Raw genomic sequence first — 21,414 nt, forward strand, 5'->3', positions numbered from 1 at the left:
TCAACTCACCAAAAAAACAGGTGGCTCACTCTTTTTTTGAACCAGATGTTCACCATTCTCACTGCTGCAGTATTTTATGGGTTGTATCCTGCCAAGGATACAGCAACTAACTGGCTTCTAAAGACTTTCATCCTCTCCTACACTGTCAGTCTGAGTTCTTATAGGGTGAACCCATTTTGGAAGAGCTATAAACAGCCAGAGTGACCAAAAATCTTCAGTACTTTCTGACTGCCTCATGCAGATGTAGCTCTGAGGCTTTGAAGGATCAGCATTCGGCCAAAAGCTTTCTGTCAGACAGATAAGATGCCTTTGGGGGAACCCTTCCACACTATTTTTTAGTCTTATAAGTGTATTTTCTATTTTTGTTTTACTTAATTCATGTCGTAATTGCAGTATATCTCTAAGAATACTGACTTTCCCTGCACATCAGTCAGATATTATTTGAATATCACATTTACTGGGTAGAAATTGTATTCTATTAGTCAAGGTGGGTAGTTAAGCTATATGAGGCCTATTACCTTTTGGGCAGAAACTGTGTATGTTTATTTAATGGTTATGGACAGTTCATGACAAGCTACTCGTTTAATTTTTAAATAATTATATTTGTGGAAATTACTTTTTTTTTTTTTTTTAGCAGAGGTGGGTTGTGTGCTACTTGTGTGACTTTTTGTGAGGGGAAGTGAAATTTTTTTTAAAGGGTTGTGTGCTGCTTAGGTGTATTAAGTGGGTCTATGACTACCGATCGAAAAGTAATTTACGCAAACGGCATATAGATCGAAAATGCCATTATTCAAAAGTGGTGTGAGACTGTGGTACAGTGAAGATTGGAAAATTTGCCCTTTCCTCACTGTAGTGCAATCTCGGAGTTGGAATATATATTTAGCGGGGGGTGTGGGGCACAGCCCCCCACAAAACCAATTTCGATTAATGGCATTTTCGATCTATATGTCGTTTGTATAGACCAGTATTAAGTGACAACTTACCTTCTGGCAAACCTCTTCTACTGAAGTTTATTACTGGCAGTAAGGATTCTTCCCTGGCTACTGCATGAATACTTACCCTGGTCCTGCTGTCCCATCCTTCAATGTACCTTAAAAGAAAGCATTTAAAGCAAAACCCTTCGCCCTTAACTCATTTAGTGTCTCAGCAGATGGTAGACGACTCTCTTTATGGTTTCCTCTTTCTGGTGTATGTGGCCATGCCTGTCACTGTAGACCAGGGGTTATATCCATCCTCCTCGAATGTTACACAGCCAAATGTGGACATGGGTGAACGATCCATTTTAGATGCTGATGACACCCCAAGAGTGTCGTCACAGCTTGGGGAAAAAGACCTCTTGCTCTGGATAATATCCCTTCTCCTTCTCAGTCTTCTTCACAAGATGTCTCTTGAAAGAAGAAATAGGTTAATCATTGTGACCATAAAGAAATGGTTTCTGTGGCAAAAATGTTGTTATTGTTGTAGCTACGTGTTTGTTGCAGAGTCTTTAATTCTGGATGTCAAGTGCATCATCCTATTTCCTATTCCATTACTCCTAACAAAGAGGATGCTTGTTTATAGGATTCTGATATTGACAGAGTCAGAGTTATTTTATCTCAGGATTCCATACCTCAAGACTTTGACTCTTTTGACATTGAGCCTGCTCCTTTTCTGAGACTGTCTCCTGACTCAAGGATGTGTTTGCTTGGGAACATGTGGCTACTCCCCCTTAACTGGGCAGATAATGTGCCTTATTAGAACAAGAAACCCTGCATACTGCACCCATTCCTCATAGTCTGCTGCAGTGCTAATCAGTACCAAAATAGGGAGATAAATTGTATAAAGTTTCTCAAAAAATCAAATATTTCTTTACTCATCTTACAGTAGATCATGCAGCACCATCTCTAAATGCAAACAGGCGTCTTACCACTCCTAAACCAATTGCTGGGGATAAAGAAGGTAAACTTCCTGACAGACTGGGTAAGAGATTCTTTTCTTCCTCTACTATAGCCTTCAGAATTCTGAATTAGCAGTGCTATATGTGGAAATTTATGCTTAAATGTGCCAGTTGTCTGAGAGAATTTACTGCTTCCCAGCCTCCTGAAGGGTGGTCTTACTTGAATCAAATTGTGGGTAACTTGTGTCAGGTTTCTAAGCATGCCTTAAAAAGTGTACATGATTGTGCTGATACTGTCTCTAGAGCTTTTGCTTCATCAGTATTCTTCAGAAGATTGGTCTGTGTACGTAATCAAAAGTTTTCACACAACTTAAAGTCAGAAATTCTGAACTCTCATTTGGATGAGCTTTTTTTGTTTTGATCTTCTGCTATGAAGGTGCTGAAACAATGGTATGAGAGGTAAATTATTACCTAAGTTTAGTTCTAGTTTTTTTTTTTTCAGGTCCCCAAGTTTTCCCTCCAAATCATCTGTTCGCTGTAAAAGGCAAAACAAGCAGGAGGTGCCTCCTACTAACAGACAGACACCTAAGAAGATGGCAGAAGGGAGACAATGAAAATCACAGAAAAGAATGGAGCCTTTCTAAAATAAACAAGGGTCTGCTGCCTGCCTGAGAATAACTGTGCCAGAATCCAGATCACCTCCTACCTCCAGCTGCCTCAGCATCTTTTTTGTTTTAAAGAAATAGACCACAAATTATTCTCGTTGGCAACAGATAGTTTCAGACAAATGGGTTTAGAAGGTGATTCGGGAATGTTACAGTTAGCACTGGATAGAAAAGTCACCTCCTTTCAAGGATATCATCCCCTCACCCTCCCAGTCAAACAGAATTGTTTCTCCAGTGCTCCAACAAATTAGTTGCAGAAGGCATCTTAACACCTCAAAGATGATTACCATTACATTCTGATATAACTATCTTGAAGTTGCTTGCTAAGATTTTGTGTGTCTGGGCCACATTATCAACTGTCTGCATTACCCTTTGGGCTGTCCGCTTATAAAGTGTCTAGCCCACTGCAGACTGCACGGTATTCACATTTTCCTTATTTAAACGACTTGATTATTTGTACATAGTCTTCTGTCAAGATTCCTTAACAAAAGTTTCTCCATTCTAAAAAATCTGGGATTCCAGATAAATATACAAAAATTCTCTGTCACACAGGATTGTGTTTCTAGGCTGCCTAATAGATACTGTATCGCAAAAGACATTGTTTCCTCAGGAGAAGGTGGACTTGCATCTGGAAGTGTTTCTGAACTGTTGTCTCCAATCTCTAGCTACAGCCAGATAATTTCTCAGGATATTAGACACTGACTTCAATTATTCTCATGTTTCCCTTTGGTAGGTTATATGCAAGAAAGATTCAGTGGTACCGCAAAACATGAAGACCCAACATTCTCATCCTCTGGAGTTTCAGATTCCAGTCTTGGGCTTTATCAAGATAGACCTGCATTGGAGGAGGGATCTGATGGCTCAGAATCCAGGTCTCCCTTCGTCTCCACCCACCTCAAAACAATATGTGTTAACTGATTCCTTGGATTATGCTAGGGGAGCAGTTTTAAACTGGGTAAAAGTGCAGGGTCTGTGGGGCAGTTCAGACAGATCAAAGCACATCAGTATCAATGAAGCACTGGCTGTGATCCACGCCGTAAAGTCCCTACATCATCTGTGAGACCCAGGTCCCATAGAGATCATGACAGACAACACCATGTTGATGTGACACATAAATGGGGAAGCACCATGTCATACTCTCTGTGCTAGCCTGCAGTGACAGCTTGGGAGTTGGCTCTTCAACATTTCACCACCACAGCAAAACATAATGGCAGACCAATTAAGGCAAATCCTAGACAGACCTTCATGAGTGGAAACACACTGAAGAGGTCTTTTAGCAGTTGATCCAGATTTGGGGAACACCTCATGTAGCTGTGTTTGCCTCCTTAGAAAACAGAGAACTGAACAGATTCTGTCCCGGGACTCCTGCAAGCAGGCCTGAAAAACAGATGCTCTGCTATTCCCCTGGTCTCGGAAAGTCCTATATGCATTTCCATCCTTTACAATGGTTTCCAGGGTAATTTATTGTGCTGACTCCCTTCTGGCCTAGGCAAAAATTGATGTTAAGTTGTCTATCTCGCCTTCATTCTTGCTGGATGGGTTCGGAGCCGACCTCGGCTCCGACTCGGCCACTGTAAAAGCTCGAGAGTTGGTTCCACCGGCTCGAGGCTCCCCTTATATCCCACAATGCTAGGCGAGAGTTACCCCAGATCTCGTTTGCCGCTACAGCTTCGAGGTTGGTTGCTTCTACCGGTTCCTGGTGAGTGTTAGCTTTTTCTTCAAAAGTTACTCTTTTCCCCTTTTAACTTATTTCTTCCTAGATTAGTGTAGAACATTGAGACTTTTCCCGACCCTATTTTTCCCGTTTCTTACTAAAAGAACTTGGTTCTTCCTTTGGGCCTTTGGCCTTCCCTTCCCTAGGGAGTGTTTGTGTAGTTGCTTTAACTTTTTGTACTTAAGTATTAGTATTTTTGGCTAAAATTATTATTATTTTTAGTATTACTAATTTTTTGCTGACAGGGTATAACTGTGTGTGTGGGTGTGTGTTAGTGTACACCTGTCAGTTAGGGAAATGTCAAAAGAAGCAAAGGCCTCCGGATTCAAGAAGTGTGATGCGTGCTGTCAGAAAATGTCTCTGACAGACGCTCACACTTCTTGTGTCTATTGTCTGGGGCCTTTGCACCTGCAGGACTCCTGTGCTGTGTGCCATGGCTTCAGCCCCAGGGTCCTGCAGGAAAGAAAAAACAAGTTAATTCTGAGAGGCTTGTTGAAGCCAGAGGATTCCCTGTCAGTTTCAACAGGGAAGCCCTCTAAGGCATCGAGGTCTTCGGCTCCGGCTTCTGAGCCGAGACCTCAGGTTGTTCAACCTTTGCCTTTATCGGCTCCGGCTGGAGCAGATAAGACTCAGTCCACAGTTTCTGTGGCTTCCTCGGCTCCGGACGGAGCCGAGGTTATCGAGGTACCCGTGTCGGCTCCGACAAGATCTTCGGAGCCGACAACCAGAAAGAGGTCTAGGTCACCTTCTCTTGGCTCCGTTCATTCGGCTCCAGGATCTCCCCTGCTGTCTGAACGGAGCCAAAGGTCTCATTCCTCTAGGTCATCGAGGCTTTCCGATCATGACCTTCAGAGGGTGGTGAGTCGACTACTTAAGTCCGAGGCACTAGCCCAGATGCTTCAGAGCCCGACTCATCAGTCGGTGCCTGCCCCGTCCATCAACTCTTTCCTCCTTCGACTCTTTGAGTTCGAGCCGGATCGTCGGAACCGAGACTGTGGTCACTTCGAGCCGAGACAATTGTCTTCGCCCGCTGCCGGCTCCGCTTTCTTCCTTGGAGGAATCTCGGCGCCGGACTTCCCTCGTCGGCTCGAGGGGTGAGTGGCATCGACCCTTGTCCGACCCCCTCTCCTCTCGGTGCTTCGGCGCTGGTGAGTTCGGCTCCGACATCGACCTCGAGCCATCACTGTCGGTGCCGAGGGGGTCCTTAGCTCCTCGGAGCGGGACCTCTGGCTCTGCCTGACAGGGGTGCATTCGAGGTCATGCGGAGTGTGTTAGAGCCTGGCTCTACTCCACAGTCGGCTCCAGCCCCTCCCTCTATGCTGCCTCAGGGTAAGTCGACTCACTCCCTCATCCCGGACCGCAGAGAGCCAGCTCCTCAGGAGCCCCTTTGGGATTTCATCCTCTTCCGAGGCCTCTCCTGATTTGGCAGAAGAGCCTCCTCGGAAGAGGAAGTGCAAGAGGAAGCACATTGACTCACCTGAGTGTATCACGCCGGACACAGATCTGATGATTCTGAGGGTTCCCCGTTCCCCTTCTGAAGATGTCTCATTTGCAGACATTCTGGAGATCCTGAAACAGAGGGGAAATTGGCCAGCCCTCAACCCTTCGGAGGACGAATCTGTGTATCTTGAGGCGTTTGGCTCTCGCCCTTCCACCTCCTGGGTGTCCCCCTTGACCCTCATGCAGGTGGTTGCTAAGAAGGCATGGACGGCTCCTGATTCAGTGGACCCCACTCCCAGGAGACCCTCCAAATTCATCACAGCTCCATCAGACAAGCAATTTTATCAAAAGGAGTTTCTGTGGATGCTATGGTGGTAGCTGCCGCCACAAAGAAGGAACTGGCTGATCCTTCAGTGCCTGTCCATCCACCTAACAAGGAATCTAGGTCCATGGATAGGTAATGGAAGCGGATGTTCTCTTCAGCGACATTTACCATGCGTTCGCTGAATTACCTGTGCCATTTCACTCGCCTTCAAAGGGACTTGATCAAGGAAGCGAGTGAAATGTTAAAGGACCCTACAGCTGCGGGTTTCCAAGAGAAAATGAACACGCAGCTGGCTACCCTTAATTCCATATCCAACTCCTCCATGCCTCCTCTCTTATGCGGCCGATGGAGCGAGCAGAGCCGCAGGGACAGGGGTAGCCTTACGTAGGCACGCCTGGATGCGGCTATGCAACTTTGCGGAACCTTTCAAGACGTCTTTCACGAACTCCCCTTTTGATGGATCATCTCTTTGGTCCTCAAGTGAAAGAAACCCTGACTAGGTGCGAGACTGATGGCAAGACCCTTTCTGCCGCCGGAGTCCGTTTTCGACTCCTTCTAGGCCTTACCCGAAAGGCCAGAAGGGTGGGAAGATGTGGTTCCGTAAACAATCTCAAGGGACTTCGCCTGACGACAGAGTCGTTTTCCTACCAAAGGCAGAGGTGGGAATAACAATGGTAGACGCCGCCCTAGGGGCAGGGGGTCCGCAGAACCAGGGCAATCGGGAAGCCTTCCGACAAGCCCTTTCAGCATCCCTGAGGTGTTGCCCGACTGCCCATCTTCGGAGGCAGTCGGGGAAGATTGTCACTGTACCCAGAAGCCTGGCTATCCCTGACTCAAGACAAATGGGTACAGTCCATCATTTCAAGGCTATTCTATCCCCTTTCTTCGCTTTCCAAATCAGTCAAAAATCCCTTCCAGATGTTCCACCCGCCAAAGGGATATAGCAGCTTTGGAAATTTCAAAACTGCTTGCAAAAGAGCAATTCAGTCAGTGCCAGCAGACCAACAAGGATCCGGAATCTACTCAAGGTTCTTTTAGTTCCAAAGAAAACAGGGACTGGAGACCGATTTTGGATCTCAGTGTCTTGAACAAATCAGTCAAGAAAACAAGATTTCGGATGGTCACGCTGCAATCCATCCTTCCCCTTTTGGGCAAAGGAAACTGGATGTGCTCTATAGACCTTCGGGATGCGTACTATCACATAAAAATGAACAGACGCTCCAGAAGATTCCTCCGCTTCAGGCTGGGAACCAGTCATTTTCAGTTCAGGGCCCTGCCCTTTGGTCTCACCACTGCCCCTGGGTGTTTACCAAATGCATGGCAGTGGTAGCTTCTCACCTGAGATGACAAGGATTCCAGGTGTTTCCATATTTGGACGACTGGCTTCTCACAGCTCCCACCAAGCATCTCCTTCTGATGGCCAGAGATTATACTTTTCGCTTTGTCAAAACTGGGTATTTCAATAAATTGCGAAAAGTCTGTTTTGTCGCCTTGTCGCACTATTACCTACATAGGCTAAATTTAGATACTATAAACATGTCTGCAAGGCTAACTAACCAAAGGATATCAGACATTCACAAATTGGTGTCACTTCTTCTCAACAACAACAGAGCCAAAGCCAGGTTAGTTCTAAAGGTGTTGGGAATCATGGCAGCGCCATACCTCTCCTCCCATTGGCCAGATACCACATGCGATCCTTCAGTGGATGCTTTTTCTCAATGGTCATACCAGGAACTTCCAATGTCTCACACCATTATGATCACGCAAGCGTGCAAAAAGCATCTCATGTGGTGGATATCTTCCCCCCAGCTCCTGTCGGGAAGACCATTTGTTCCACCTCCTCCGGTTGCTACTCTGACAACGGATGCCTCCCTGATCGGGTGGGGGGGGGGCATTATCAGGGCAGGACAGTCCAGGGCACATGGCAACCAAACGAATGCCACTTGCACATAAATGTTCTGGAGATGAGAGCAGTGCTTTTAGCGTTGCAAGCCCTTCAAGACTCTCTTCCTTAGGAACGATTGCAATCCAGACAGACAATATGGCTGTAGTGTGGTACATCAACAAACAAGGCGGAACCAGATCATACCCCCTGTGTCGAGAAGCACTCAGACTGTGGCAATGGGCGATTACTTCTCAGCGTTTTCTGATAGCAACGACATCCCGGAAGTCCAATCACATTGCGGACAAGTTGAGCAGAGCTATACTCATGCCTCACGAGTGGTCTCTGAAAGACTCTGTAGTGAGAGAGATATTTCTCAAGTGGGGTCAGCCTTGCTGCGATCTTTTTGCTACTCCCCAAAACAGCAAGTGCAGAGAATACTTCACTCTATTCCCTTTACCAGGCCAACCCAGCAGGGACGCCTAGTCCAAGTTTGGCCCCGGGACTTCTGTATGCATTTCCTCCTTTCCTCTGATCTCTCAAGTAATACAGAAAGCTATCGCTCAGAAGGCCTCATTGATCCTCATTGCTCCTTACTGGCCTCGACAAGTGTGGTTCCCCTTTCTACATCGTTTTCTCTTGGAGCGACCGTGGAGTCTGGACCTAGTTCCAGATCTTTTGATCCACCAATCGGGTCAGTTTCATCGCTCCCTCCCTCTCTGAACCTCACTGCTTGGTTCCTCCAGTTCCAACCGTAGCCAGGCTTCCTCATTTATCTCACTCGGTTAGAGATATATTGATAGCTTCCCATAAATCTTCCACTCGAAAGATTTATTTGAGTAAGTGGAAACGCTTCTCATATTGGGCACAAGGAAAGGACATAGATCCTTTCACTGCTTCCATCCAACTAGTCCTTGATTTTCTAGCTGAACTCTTCCATGCAGGTTCATCTCCATCTACTCTTAAGGTTCAATTGGCAGCTATTTCTAATTTTCATGTGGGCATTTCTGAATCTGCCCTAATGTCCCACAAACTTTGCAAAGCCTTTTTGAAATGAGTTTTTCTTCTCAGACCTCCTATAAGAAATCCTCCTTCTCCTTGGGACCTAAATTTAGTTCTTGCTTCTTTGATTCTTTCCCCTTTCGAACCTGCAGCTTCATGTTCCTTGAAATTATTATCATGGAAAACTCTCTTTCTGGTGGCTATCACATCAGCTAGAAGAATTTCAGAACTTCAAGCACTCAGTTGTCGTTCTCCTTATCTTTTGTTTCATAAGGACAGAGTTTCCTTACGAACTAACCCGTCCTTTTGCCTAAGGTGGTTTCAACATCAAATCTAAACCAAAGCATTGACCTCCTGTCTTTTTCCCAGAGTATTCAAATAGGTCTGAACAAAAATTACACTGCCTGGATGTTCATCGTCAATTAAGGTACTACTTGGACAGGACGAAACAATTCAGAAAATCTGATCAGCTGTTTGTCTCCTATGAAAGCAGAAAGGGACTTCCAGTTTCAAAGGTATCATTATCCAGATGGCTAACATCTCTGATTACCCTTGTTTATGAGATTAGACACCAAAACTGCCTAATAAACCTAAAGCCCATTCCACCAGAGCTTTGGCTACTTCTCTAGCCTTCCAAGACAGACTGCCTATTGACACCATTTGTGCAGCTGCTACTTGGGCTACTCCTCACACTTTTATTTCCCATTATAAGTTGGATTTAGCTTCTAGGCATAGAGCTAATTTTGGTTCCACTGTTCTCAGGAGTCTGTTCCGTTAGCCCACCCGGGACAAGGTGCTAGGCTCGCTGCCCCATCCAGCTAGAATGAGGGCGAGATAGACATCTTAACATAAAGACGTTATGTTCTTACCATAACGCTCCATGTTAGTTGTCTTCTTCTCGCCTTCTTCTTGCCCCACCCTCCTTCCCCTGGCCTGGACAGACCTAGAGGAGTTGTGATCGTGACCTCTCTTTCTACCACCTCTTTCTTAGTCATATGCTATTATGCATATTTCTTGTTTCAGGATGTAGGTCACCCTTCTTTCTTCCTGTTGTTAGAGGTGGATTCTGTTTTACAGTTATACTGTTATAAGCTGGGGTTAGCTTACAAACGAGATCTGAGGTAACTCTCGCCTAGCATTGTGGGATATAAGGGGAGCCTCGAGCCGGTGGAACCAACTCTCGAGCTTTTACAGTGGCCGAGTCGGAGCCGAGGTCGGCTCCGAACCCATCCAGCAAGAAGAAGGCGAGAAGAAGACAACTAACATGGAACGTTATGGTAAGAACATAACTTCTATTTTTCCCTTCTTATGGAATTGGTCAGGGCAATTACCACAAGCTTCTTGACAGACTGGATCTACTCACACAGGAAAAGGGGGAGATTGATACACACCGACATCAAACACTTTCTTGATATCTTTTAGCCACCTCTTTCATGAGAATGTGCACCAGACACTAAAGGAAGTAAGAAAACTTGCTACTAGAAAATCATACTCTGGCAAATCGAAGAGGCTTTCTAGATGGTGCCTAGCCAAAGAACAGAGACCCATCAAAAATTCTCTACCACTGGTGCTTATATATTTGTGTCAGTTACTATCTTCTGACCTCTCTTATGCCTCTTATCAAGGCACATCTAGTAGCTATTTCAGCATTTCTTCTTTGTTTACTGCCAACAGTTTTAGAAGGAGACCTCCTCAAATACAAGTTCCTTCTTCTTGGGATTGCAGCTTTGTGCTAGAAAAGCTAACTACATCACATTTTGCCTGTCCAGCTGAAAGTTCATTACCTGGAAAACTGCACTTCTCATTACTCTGACATCTGCAAGAAGAGTACTGAAGTTGCAAGCTGTCACAGTGGGAGAACCATATCTGATTTTCCATAGAGACACGGTCACTCTGTGCACAAATCCCTCTTTCATACCCAAGGTTGTTCCAGAATTCACACTGAACCGAAAAGTAAAAAAGTCACACAGAGAAAGCAAATAGTAAAAACTACAAGAAAAATCTAGTCAAGATAGAGTTTTATTGTGTGATACTTTAAACCTCCTGTAATAGAGGCCCATAGGATATATGCAAATGACCCCTTAAGGACATCAAATGTTTCAGTTATATAGCTTCTGAATGTCCATGACTTTTTCCTTCTTAAGTCTTTATGGACAGATTCAGGTCAGTAAAGCCAAACCTCACTAGCTGTGACCTAATCAGCACAGCATAAGTGGACTGTTTGGCTATACTCTAGAAACACAGGGTCATTAAACCCAGATGATGTCCATAACAATTAAATATTTATTTATTTTACATTTGTTAACTGGGGGGGTCTGACTGAGCCGAAAAGGCCCTTTTTCAAAATATCCCAACTAACAACTAAACCAAAAAGTAAAAAGGTCACAAAGACAGACCAATTAGTGAAAACTACACGAAAAACCTAGCCATGTTAGAGTTGGGATATTTTGCAGACACCTTAATAGTTATTGCCATCAGCTGGGTTTAACGACCCTGTGTTTCTGAGGTATAGCCAAACAGTCCAACTCATGCTCTGCTGAAGAGTTCATAAGAAGGTCGAAATGTGCATGTCCACAGCTAGTGGGATTTGGCTTTATTGGCCTGAATCTGTCCATAAAGACTTAAAAGAGGAAAAACTCATGGACATTCAGAAGCTATAGAGCTGAAACACTTGACGCCCTTAAGGGGTCATTTGTATATATCCCATGGGCCTCTATTACAGAAGGTTTAAGGTATCACACAGTAAATCTCTAGCTTGGCAAGGTTTTTGTTGTAGTTTTTACTAGATAGTTTGTGTGACCTTTTCACTTTTTGGTTTACTTGTTAGGATATTTTGCAGACACCTTAATGGTTATGAACATCAGTTGGATTTAATGACCCTGTGTTTGTAGATTATATACAGACAGTCCACTTATGCTGTGCTGATAAGGACAAAAGGCTAAAATGTGTATGTCGTGGGGTTTGGTTTTATTGGCCTGAATCTTTTCCATAAAGATTATAAAAAACAAAAAACATGAAGACCAGCTCACAGGAACAGACTTAACTTTAATATGAACGCTTTCGTCAGTGTAAAACCATCTGGCTTCTTCGAAGAAGAAGACGAAAGTACTCATATGTAAGTGTAGTCTGTTCCTGTGAGCTGGTCTTCGTGTTTTTTTTTATTTTTTATAAGTTTTATTCATGTTTTGTGCTTCTTTTCCATAAAGACTTAAAAAGGAAAAAGTCATGGACATTCAGAAGACAGTGGATGCAAAACGTGTACACACCCCTGTTAAAATGTCAGATTTTTGTGATATAAAAAAAATGAGACCACAATAAATCATTTCAAAATGTTTTCCACCTTTAATGTGACCTATAACCTGTACAGTTCAATTGAAAAACAAACAAATCTGTTAAGGGAAAAAATATAAAAAGTAATAAACGTACAATAAGCTGGTTGCATAAGTGTGCACACCCTTAAACTAATACTTTGTTGAAGCACCTTTTGATTGAATTACAGCATTCAGTCTTCTTGGGTACACACCTGCAGTCAATTAAACAGACTCTGATTAACCCCAAATAGAGTTCAGCTGTCCTAGTAGGATTTTCCTGACATTTACTCGGTTGCCTGTTACATCAAAAGCCATGGTTCGCAGACAGCTTACAAATCATCAGAGGGATCTCATTGTTGAAAGGTATCAGTCAGGAGAAGGGTACAAAAAAAATTTTTGCAGCATTGGATATACCATGGAACACAGTGAAGACAGTCATCAAAAATTGAAGAAATATGGGACAACAGGGATGTTGCAAAGAGCTGTGCGTCCCTCCAAAATTGATGAAAAGACAAGATGAAAACTGGTCAGGGAGGCTGCCAAGAGAACTACAGTAATACTGAAGGAGCAGCAGGAATTTCTGGCAAGTACTGATTGCGTACTACATGTGACAACAATCTTCCATATTCTCCATATGTCTGGACTATGGGGTAGGGTTGCAAGACGGAACTCTTTTCTTACAAAGAAAAACTTCCAGGCCCGGCTAAAATTTGCAAAAGAATACATCAAGTTTCCCAAAAGGATGTGGGAAAATGTGTTATGGTCTGATGAGACCAAGGTTGAACCTTTTGGCCACAATTCCAAAAGGTATGTTTGATGGAAAAACAACACTTCACATCACCAAAAGAATACTATCCCCACAGTGAAGCATGGTGGTGGCAGTATCATGCTTTGGGGTTGCTTTTCTTCAGCTGGAACTGGGGCGGGCTTTAGTCAAGGTGGAGGGAATTATGAACAGTTCCAAATACCAGTCACTTTTGGCCCAAAACCTTCAGGTGTCCGCTAGAAAGCTGGAAGATGAAGAGGAATTTCACCTTTCAAGATGACAATGACCACAAGCATACATCCACATCAACAAAAGAATGGCTTCACTAGAAGAAAATTAAAGTTTTGGAATGGCCCAACCAGAGTCCAGACCACATTCCAACAGAAAATCTGTGGGGTGACCTGAAGAGGGCTGTGCACAAGAGATCCCCTTGTGATCTGACAGATTTAGAGCACTTTTGCAAGGAAGAGTGGGCAAATATTGCCAAGTCAAGATGTGCCATGCTGATAGACTCCTACCCAAGAAGACTGAATGCTGTAATTAAACCAAAAGTTGCTTCAACAAAGTATTATAGATTCATAGGTTCATAGGTAGGTACTAGGCTATCTGCCCAAGGGCATTTATAAGCCTAGCCAGAGTGTGTCTATTTATTGTTGTCGCAAGGTTTAGCTCACTAGACCGTGTGGCTCACAGTGACTTGGATTTCTTTAAGTGGAGCATGTCCATCAATTCTGAGTTGGACATGGCTTTGTATGTCAGGTAGAGATCACCTCTGAGTAAGCGATATGCCACTGAGTACAGCCAGAGTTTTTTCAGTCGGGCTGTATAGGACATATGTTTGAGGCCAGTAATCCTCTTGGTAAGGTACTTTTGTGGTCTTTCCAGCTATTGGAAGTGTCTTGTGAGGTACATCCCAAATGGGTCTAATGAGTGACGAGTAGAGGGGCACTATAACCTCTTTAGTTTAAGTGCACACCCTATTAGTTTAAGGGTGCACACACTTATGCAACTAGCTTATTGTACATTTTTTATTTTTTATATTTTTTTCCCCTAACAGATTTGTTTTTCAATTGAATTGTACAGGTTATAGGTCACATTAAAGTTGGGAAAAGTTTTGAAATTATTTATGGCCTCATATTTTGCATCACAAAAACCTGGCATTTTAACAGGGGTGTGTACATATTTTATATCCACTGTATATAGCTGAAACATTTGATGTCCTTAAGGGGCTATTTGCATTTATCCCATGGGCCTCTATTACAGGAGATTTAGGATGTCACACAGTGAAAATGCTAGCTTAGCTAGGTTTTTCTTGTACCATTCACACTGAATGAAGCCATCAGACTGTTTTCTATTTATAACCTAAAAACAAGGGAGAAAAGATTGCACACACTCTGGAGGTTCATAGTTAACTCAGATTCTACCTTGACAGAACTGTCTTTTAGGAAAGTGAACAAGCTCTTAATTTCCTTTTCTTGTACTAAGAAAGGTCAACATGTGTCTTAGGCTATTTCCAAATAGTTGTCCTCTGATGTTATTTTGTTTATGTTTTAAGGCACATTCTATTAGAGCCTCAGTTTTTCCTATGGCATCCTGGAAGGGGGGTGACTCTAAAGCCATTCTAGAGGAAGCAAATTGGTTACAAAGCACTACAAGTAGGATTCATCTTCCAGGTACAGAGCAAGTTTTGCTTGGAACATTCTCCATAGGCTCCCAGACTGTTATCCTTCCTTTTCCCAGGTTGGATAAGCATTGGTAGTCTACTTATAGTCTACTGCAGCAGTGAGAAAGATGAACATAGTACATTTGTGTAAGCTGCACTTACTTATAACAATAGATGTTCACATTCTTCACTGCTGCAGTAGCTGCACCCACCTACCAGCTCCCTTCTTGCTTATGTTTCTTGTGGAATATATTGCTGGTTTGTATAATTTAATTTGTGAGTGAGTATATGTATATATTTATATTTATATATATATATATATATATATATATATATATATATGTGTGTGTGTGTGTGTGTGTGTGTTTATACAGACAGAGATATCTATATGATTTGTTCAGGATGACCTCCCCAATTTTTGTTGAGAGGCAAAAAAAGTCCTGAAGATTTTTAGTCAAACTGTTTATATATTTTTTTACAAAATGGGTTCAGCCTATAAAAAGCCAGAATGACAGTGGGAGGGGTGAAAGCGTTTGGAAGCTGTCTGGTTGCTCTATTCTTAACAGGATACAACCCATTGACTACTGCAGCATTGACTAACTACAAATGTATTGGGTAAGTGCAACTTAACACAACTGTACTTTCTTCTTGAGAAACCTTATATTCGGATATTACTTCCTTTATTTGGATGGCGCAGTGGTGCAGCAGTTAACATTGTCGCCTCACAGCAAGAGGTTCTCCGGTTCGATTCTCAGCTGGGGTACTTTCTGTGCGGAGTCTGCATGTCCTCCCTGCGTTTGTGTGGGTTTCCTGTGGGTGTTCCGGTTTCTTCCCATGTTACAAAGACATGTGTCTGGAGCATTTCTCCCTGGGCCTCTGCTGAAAATTGGCTCATTCCGAGTCAGCCTTTCCTGGTCAACAAATGTTAAATAAAATAAATAAATATTTCAATTTCTGATTTCATATGAATAGCAACTTAAAGCTTCTTTTATTCTTTCTAGCCTTTTACATTTGACTTTATATACTCTTCCAGTTTTTTTAAACATCTCTGAATGTATTTGATTTATTTTTTCCCTCTAAATTGGTAGAAGCATCTTCTCTACCTATACTGAAAATTTTACTTTTTTTTTTTTTTTTTTTTTTACTGATTAGTTCTTGGATTCTTCCCCATCAAATTTTTTTCTTCTACTTTTCCTAGTCATTTCTTTCGTACTTTCAATAATTTTCTTCTTTGTTGATATCCATGGGGTATAGTGACTAGCCAGTAACTGAATTTTACCTAAATATTTTACTTCCACCAGTTCCTTTAATTCATTTTTTTCTTTTTCACACCGGGAGAGCTGTAATGAGCCTTGCTGTTAGAATCCTTTTTTTCAGCTTATGTTCATTTGTTCAAAACATGCTAGTGCATGTGTTTCGAGCATTTTTGTACTCAGGTTGCCAGTTTTAAGCACTTTCTGCTAGGGAATTATGTTTTCATGCATGTAATCTTGAGCTAACATAGATCTCTCCTACTTGCAAACTATGGAGTACTGCAGCTGCAATGACAGAGTCAGACCTCTGAGCCAGAGTGAACAGCATGACACAGTGTAGACCAGCCAGCTGTTGTGGTCATGGCATGTTTCTCCTGCGGCAAGATGTGGAAAGGGTAGGCAGAAATTAGTAAATATGTTCCAGTCCACCATGCGACAATAGCTTATAGCCTGCTTCCTCCAATACCCACATATGTTATAGTGAAGAAAAGCTTCCTCTGGTCCAGTAGCTGGCAAGAGTTAGGGAGTACAGTAGTATAAAAATACCAGGAGGATGGCTTGCACTGGGGATTTACTGAAGCTCGAAGGGTCTAACGTACTATCCAGTATTTCCATTCCATTGCTGAATATAACTCAGTAGGGTCAGCCCACAAGTCAAAGAATAATAAATTAAATAATTCTGAGCCTTACCATAACCCTAAGCATTATTAAGTGTATTCCTTAGCACTGTCCACTTACCTTGTCATTGATCACTCGTAGCTTCCTAATTACAAAGGTCACTAGAGAGTTTGACTGACTCATCATTTGCACCCCCTAATATAGTAATGAGGTACATGAAAGTGAATTCATCATAAACCTGACATTAGAAGACACGTGTGCAGTGTGGTTAGCCTTGATAAAACTGTTAAAATGAGTTTCATTGGCTCAGTAAGGTTAAATATGACAGTTTTATTACAGCATTCCTAAAAAATAAGTTATATTCAGCACATTAGTTTTTACACATTCAAGCAGCTGAAATAGATGCCAGCCCAATAATTAAAAATGACGGAGCTAATTGCAGTATTATACAGACAGTAAATGTAACAGTTATGTAGCTCAAACTCTATTTTAAATAAAGCAAGAAGAAAACAAAGAGCAGTACAGTCTTCCTCAGTTTCACTGCCCTGGCACTGAATATTTGTAGTTGCTTTTCTGAATTTTGCAGATCAAAGCTGTGTGAGTTTTGCTGTTCTTTAATGTTTGTGATCATCATGTTACTCATTTAACATCTACATTTGTTGTTTTTTTTTCGTAGGGAACACTGACATTTGAATTCCAGCCTTTGAGGACTGGTGAATCTACTGCACGCCTGTCTTTGCAAAGCAGTGAATTGGGTTCCTTCCAGTATGATCTGTCTCTCAAAGCTCTGGCAGCTGGCCCTGAGAAACCTTTGTACTTCCGCTCTGCCCTGGGAGGCAGCCAGACACTGACTGCTAAGTTTATCAGTTTCACTCGTCAGAAAGTGGAATATTCCTGCAAGGTAATTCTGTTCAAGTATTTTTCTCCCATTAGGTAAATGCTGACAGGTACTACAGGCTTTTGCAGGCAAGGTGAGATCAGTGAAACTTGCTTCTTAATAGCACAGTAAGATCATGTTAAGCTTCCGTATCTCATGTGTATACTGTGAGGATAATAACCCCTCACTTAAGTCACAGCTCTCTTGTAATGTTTTTAATCGTGTAAATGGCCTGAAAGAAACTTGTTTTACTTCTTACCACTTCTGTCTATATCAGTCCCTAGCTATATGAGAAAGGATGGAGGGTTTTCATCCTGTCCATCAAAAATATGAAGACTACGTTTCAGCTAATTTCCCTTTAGGAGAGGCAACCTTTACATACATCAAAACTCCTTAATATGTACATCACATGTGTACACTAGGAAAATAGCTTCAACTGTACTACCATGGGAATATCAGTACCGACAATATAATTTAGTGGATTATGAAAAGGACAGTGCCCCACCACCACCAATTTTGTCTGTCAAAACTCTTAATCTATGTATTTTTCAGATGTGCCTACAATGAGGATTGACACTCCTACAGGTTCTTTTCATGATTTACTCTATTCCATGTTAGTGTATTTGATATTTGTTTGGTTTCACAAGGTATCTTCCTTTTGCAGGGCAGCATACAAAACCAACTGCTGAGCTAAGAAAAAGTAGAAATATTTGCAAATGATCTTGATTACCGTTATGTAGCACGTACATTTCTTATTTTACCAGTGTTCAGTTTTAGGAGGAGCACCCCATCATTTTGCGCCTTGAATTCCCTTTTCATACATTCCAGCTATTTCCCTGTTTTGAATAATGTTCCACCAGTTATCCACCAAATAACTGCAGTACCATCCTGCCTTATTTACAAGTACTTGTTTTCGGTGTACCAATCAAACTCTTCAGTCTTGAAATTTAATGCATTTCATATTTACAAGCATACTTTCATTGTTTCCATTGGATGTTTATACCAGAGTGCAAACATAATAAACTCAAAAAAAAAAAATTTACTATTTCGGAGTCCATTAAGACTGACACCCTACACGCCCCCCGCCCCCCCCGAAACATCACTTTTCTCTGTCTTCTCTTCTATACATATCTATATATATATATATACATATATATATACATATATATATATATATATATATATATATATATATATATATATATATATATGTGTGTGTGTGTGTGTGTGTGTGTGTGTGTGTGTGTGTGTGTGTGTATGTATATATATATATATATATAGTTATATTGTTATATACATATATATATATATATATATATATATATTTATATACATATATATATATATATATATATATATATATTTATATATATATATATATATATAGTTGCTAGCGACCTGGTCAAATATGTATTAGGTCGGCAGCTGCCTAGTTGACTGCGTCAGTGAGACAGCTGATTGACATGTGTGAGACTGCACAAATCCAGGTACTGGAAAATTTTCCCTTACCCCATGTTTGTGCAATCTCAGAGTTAGTACATCTGGTGGGGGGCATATCCCCCTTCCCCACATAGGGGTGCAGAGGGTTTGCCCCTGCAAAAAAAGATATTTATTGCATTTTTTAGAAGTAAAAACTTGCCATGTACTGAGACTGTTTCTCGGTGCATGTTTACTGGTGTGTCACCGTCAACATTGTGACAGTCAGCACTGGGTGTCTTCATTTATTAGTGGCACACACACACACATGTGTGTTTGTGTGTGTGTATGTGTGTGTCTATATATATATATATATATATATATATATATATATATATACACACATATACATACACACACATACATATATATATATATATATATATATATATATATATATATATATATATATATATATATATATATATATAGATATATGACAATGTAAGACAAACAGATGTATACACCTACCCCCAAACACACACACACACACACGTCCCATATACCAGGTACTGTTATAATCCTTAGAACCTTTTGTCACTGCTGTTTAAACTACACACAGAAAGGAAGGGTATCTATTTAAAATAATCACTTCTTCCATAGCTGGGAGCATTCTGTTACAGTTTATCTTGGAATTACTCTACTGATAAACCTTCTGTCTTTTTTTTTTAAATTATATTAATTATTTTACTACTAAGAACACTTCTCTGTTGCGTCAATCTTTTTATTACTCTTTATCTTTCCTTTAGGTAATGCCAGATTTGTTCAATAGTATGTTACTGACCAGCGTTATTTTAGCAGTGATAAATACCTACATTGACAACCCCTGGCCACTATAAAGAAACGCTGTTTAAATACAGTCAGCACTGAAGTGAAGTTTCATTGTTTGAACCTACCTGTTAATGCATTTTTGACATTCAGAACATACTGTTTTGCTCAAGTTTGAAGTCTGACCCTCCACATCTTTTTAAAATAAGTACCTGTTACATTTAATGGCACAGCTTTCTTTGCATTGTTAATAGACTTTCTCTGCTTAGGCTGTTCTGACTTTCAACTGTAGAGAGCAGTTCAATCTAAATGTCTTGTAGCTCAACATTTTTCTCCTGTTTACTGAGCATCTCTTTGTGAAGTTGCACGTTAAAAACAAGCAAAATTATTTTAGCTGAATGTAGAAGAAGCTGTTGTTAAAGGGATGATTACTAGGACATGTAAAATACTGCATGATAATTATACGGATAAATCAGAGGGGATTAGAAACGACTGGGAACAGAGAGAGTAGGAAAACAGAAGGACGGGTGCATGGCTTCCAAGTATGCAGCAAAGTTCAGAAGGTTTAGAATTTTTACTTGGAAGTATTTACATAGGTATTTTTTTTTTTACCCCAAGCAGACTTCAGAGAACATTTTCTGACAAACAGCAAATGTTGGATGTGTGATGGGGAAGAAAGAGGTGACTGGAAACATTTTTGGAAGAGTAATGAGATGGCACATTTAAAAAATTCCCCACAGTACTCTTTCAGAAATACTGGGGAAGCAAACAGTTGTAAAGAAGGAAATTATTCTTTTGGGCTGGGACAATGCATCTTAATTGCTTAGATATAATAAGGACTTATGAGGTTTAATTCTATTGCCTGCCAAAGCCATCAACAGAAATTGAAAATCAAAATCTAAACCAATTCTGTTTGAAGTATTGAATATTGCAAAAGAGTTATAAAAGAACTGGAAGTGGGATCTTTAGAAAAAAAAGGAGCAAATTACATAGAAACAAATGGAATTTGTGGCAAGAAAACATTCAGAATAAAGTTTGGGAGGAGGATTGAGGTTTAAGGGAAGGCAGGAATTGAGCAACTTATGTAATGGCGTAATGACGGTTGTTAAAAAAATCTATTCGTAATGTATAAAGTATGTAAATCAAAATTTTATTATGATTGGTTTTCTTTTCTATTAATGTATATATGCCAATGTACCTTAAGTGATATCTTAATAAAAGTGCTTAAAATAAAGGGGGCAAGATAAAAGCTATGAGTTCCCCCGTGTGCAAGAGTATATCTGTGTGCTTATAAAAACTAAATTCTAACATCATTCTGTGTTTAATTCCCTGAATTAATTATTTTTCTCAGAATGTGTTTTGTGTATATGGAACCAATGTTACCTTTTTCATCTGTTTCAGCAACTGGGTTATCAGATACAACTTTGTCTATTTTTCAAGAGTTTGGATCCAGGGCTGTGTCTCCTCTGCACATAATTCCCTCTGGTCCCCAGATTACTCAGATTTTGTCTCTTGATCCATTAGGACAAGTAATTCAAAGGGTCAGAATTTTTCCACTAACGATAATTGTTATTTCTAATTTTTTCATAGGTATATATATTAGGCTAAGAACCACAGTGGTCTTTTTACGCCTAGCCATGTATCCCTGATCTTTTATCTTTGCGGTAAACACCTTAACATTATGCCATCCCCTAAGTGCAACATTGTTTATAGGCAAGTACTAGTTTAGTTGACCTTAGGGCCATTTTATGTCTAGCCAATTTCACATATGGCATATA

The 21,414-nt window shown here is 41.1% G+C and overlaps 1 protein-coding gene across 1 annotated transcript in view; it reads left to right on the forward strand.

Moving 5' to 3' along the window:
* Positions 1 to 21,414, forward strand: part of HYDIN (HYDIN axonemal central pair apparatus protein) — a 6,673,197-nt gene that overhangs the window by 6,504,166 nt on the left and 147,617 nt on the right. Inside the window, exon 84 of the mRNA XM_044079523.1 lies at positions 17,192 to 17,416. Coding sequence (XP_043935458.1) covers positions 17,192 to 17,416 — 225 coding nt within the window. The remainder of the gene's footprint in view (positions 1 to 17,191; positions 17,417 to 21,414) is intronic.

Source organism: Protopterus annectens, chromosome 8.part0 (genome assembly GCF_019279795.1).
Source record: "Protopterus annectens isolate FY-2018-M chromosome 8.part0, PAN1.0, whole genome shotgun sequence".
NCBI classification, from domain to species: Eukaryota; Metazoa; Chordata; order Ceratodontiformes; family Protopteridae; genus Protopterus; species Protopterus annectens.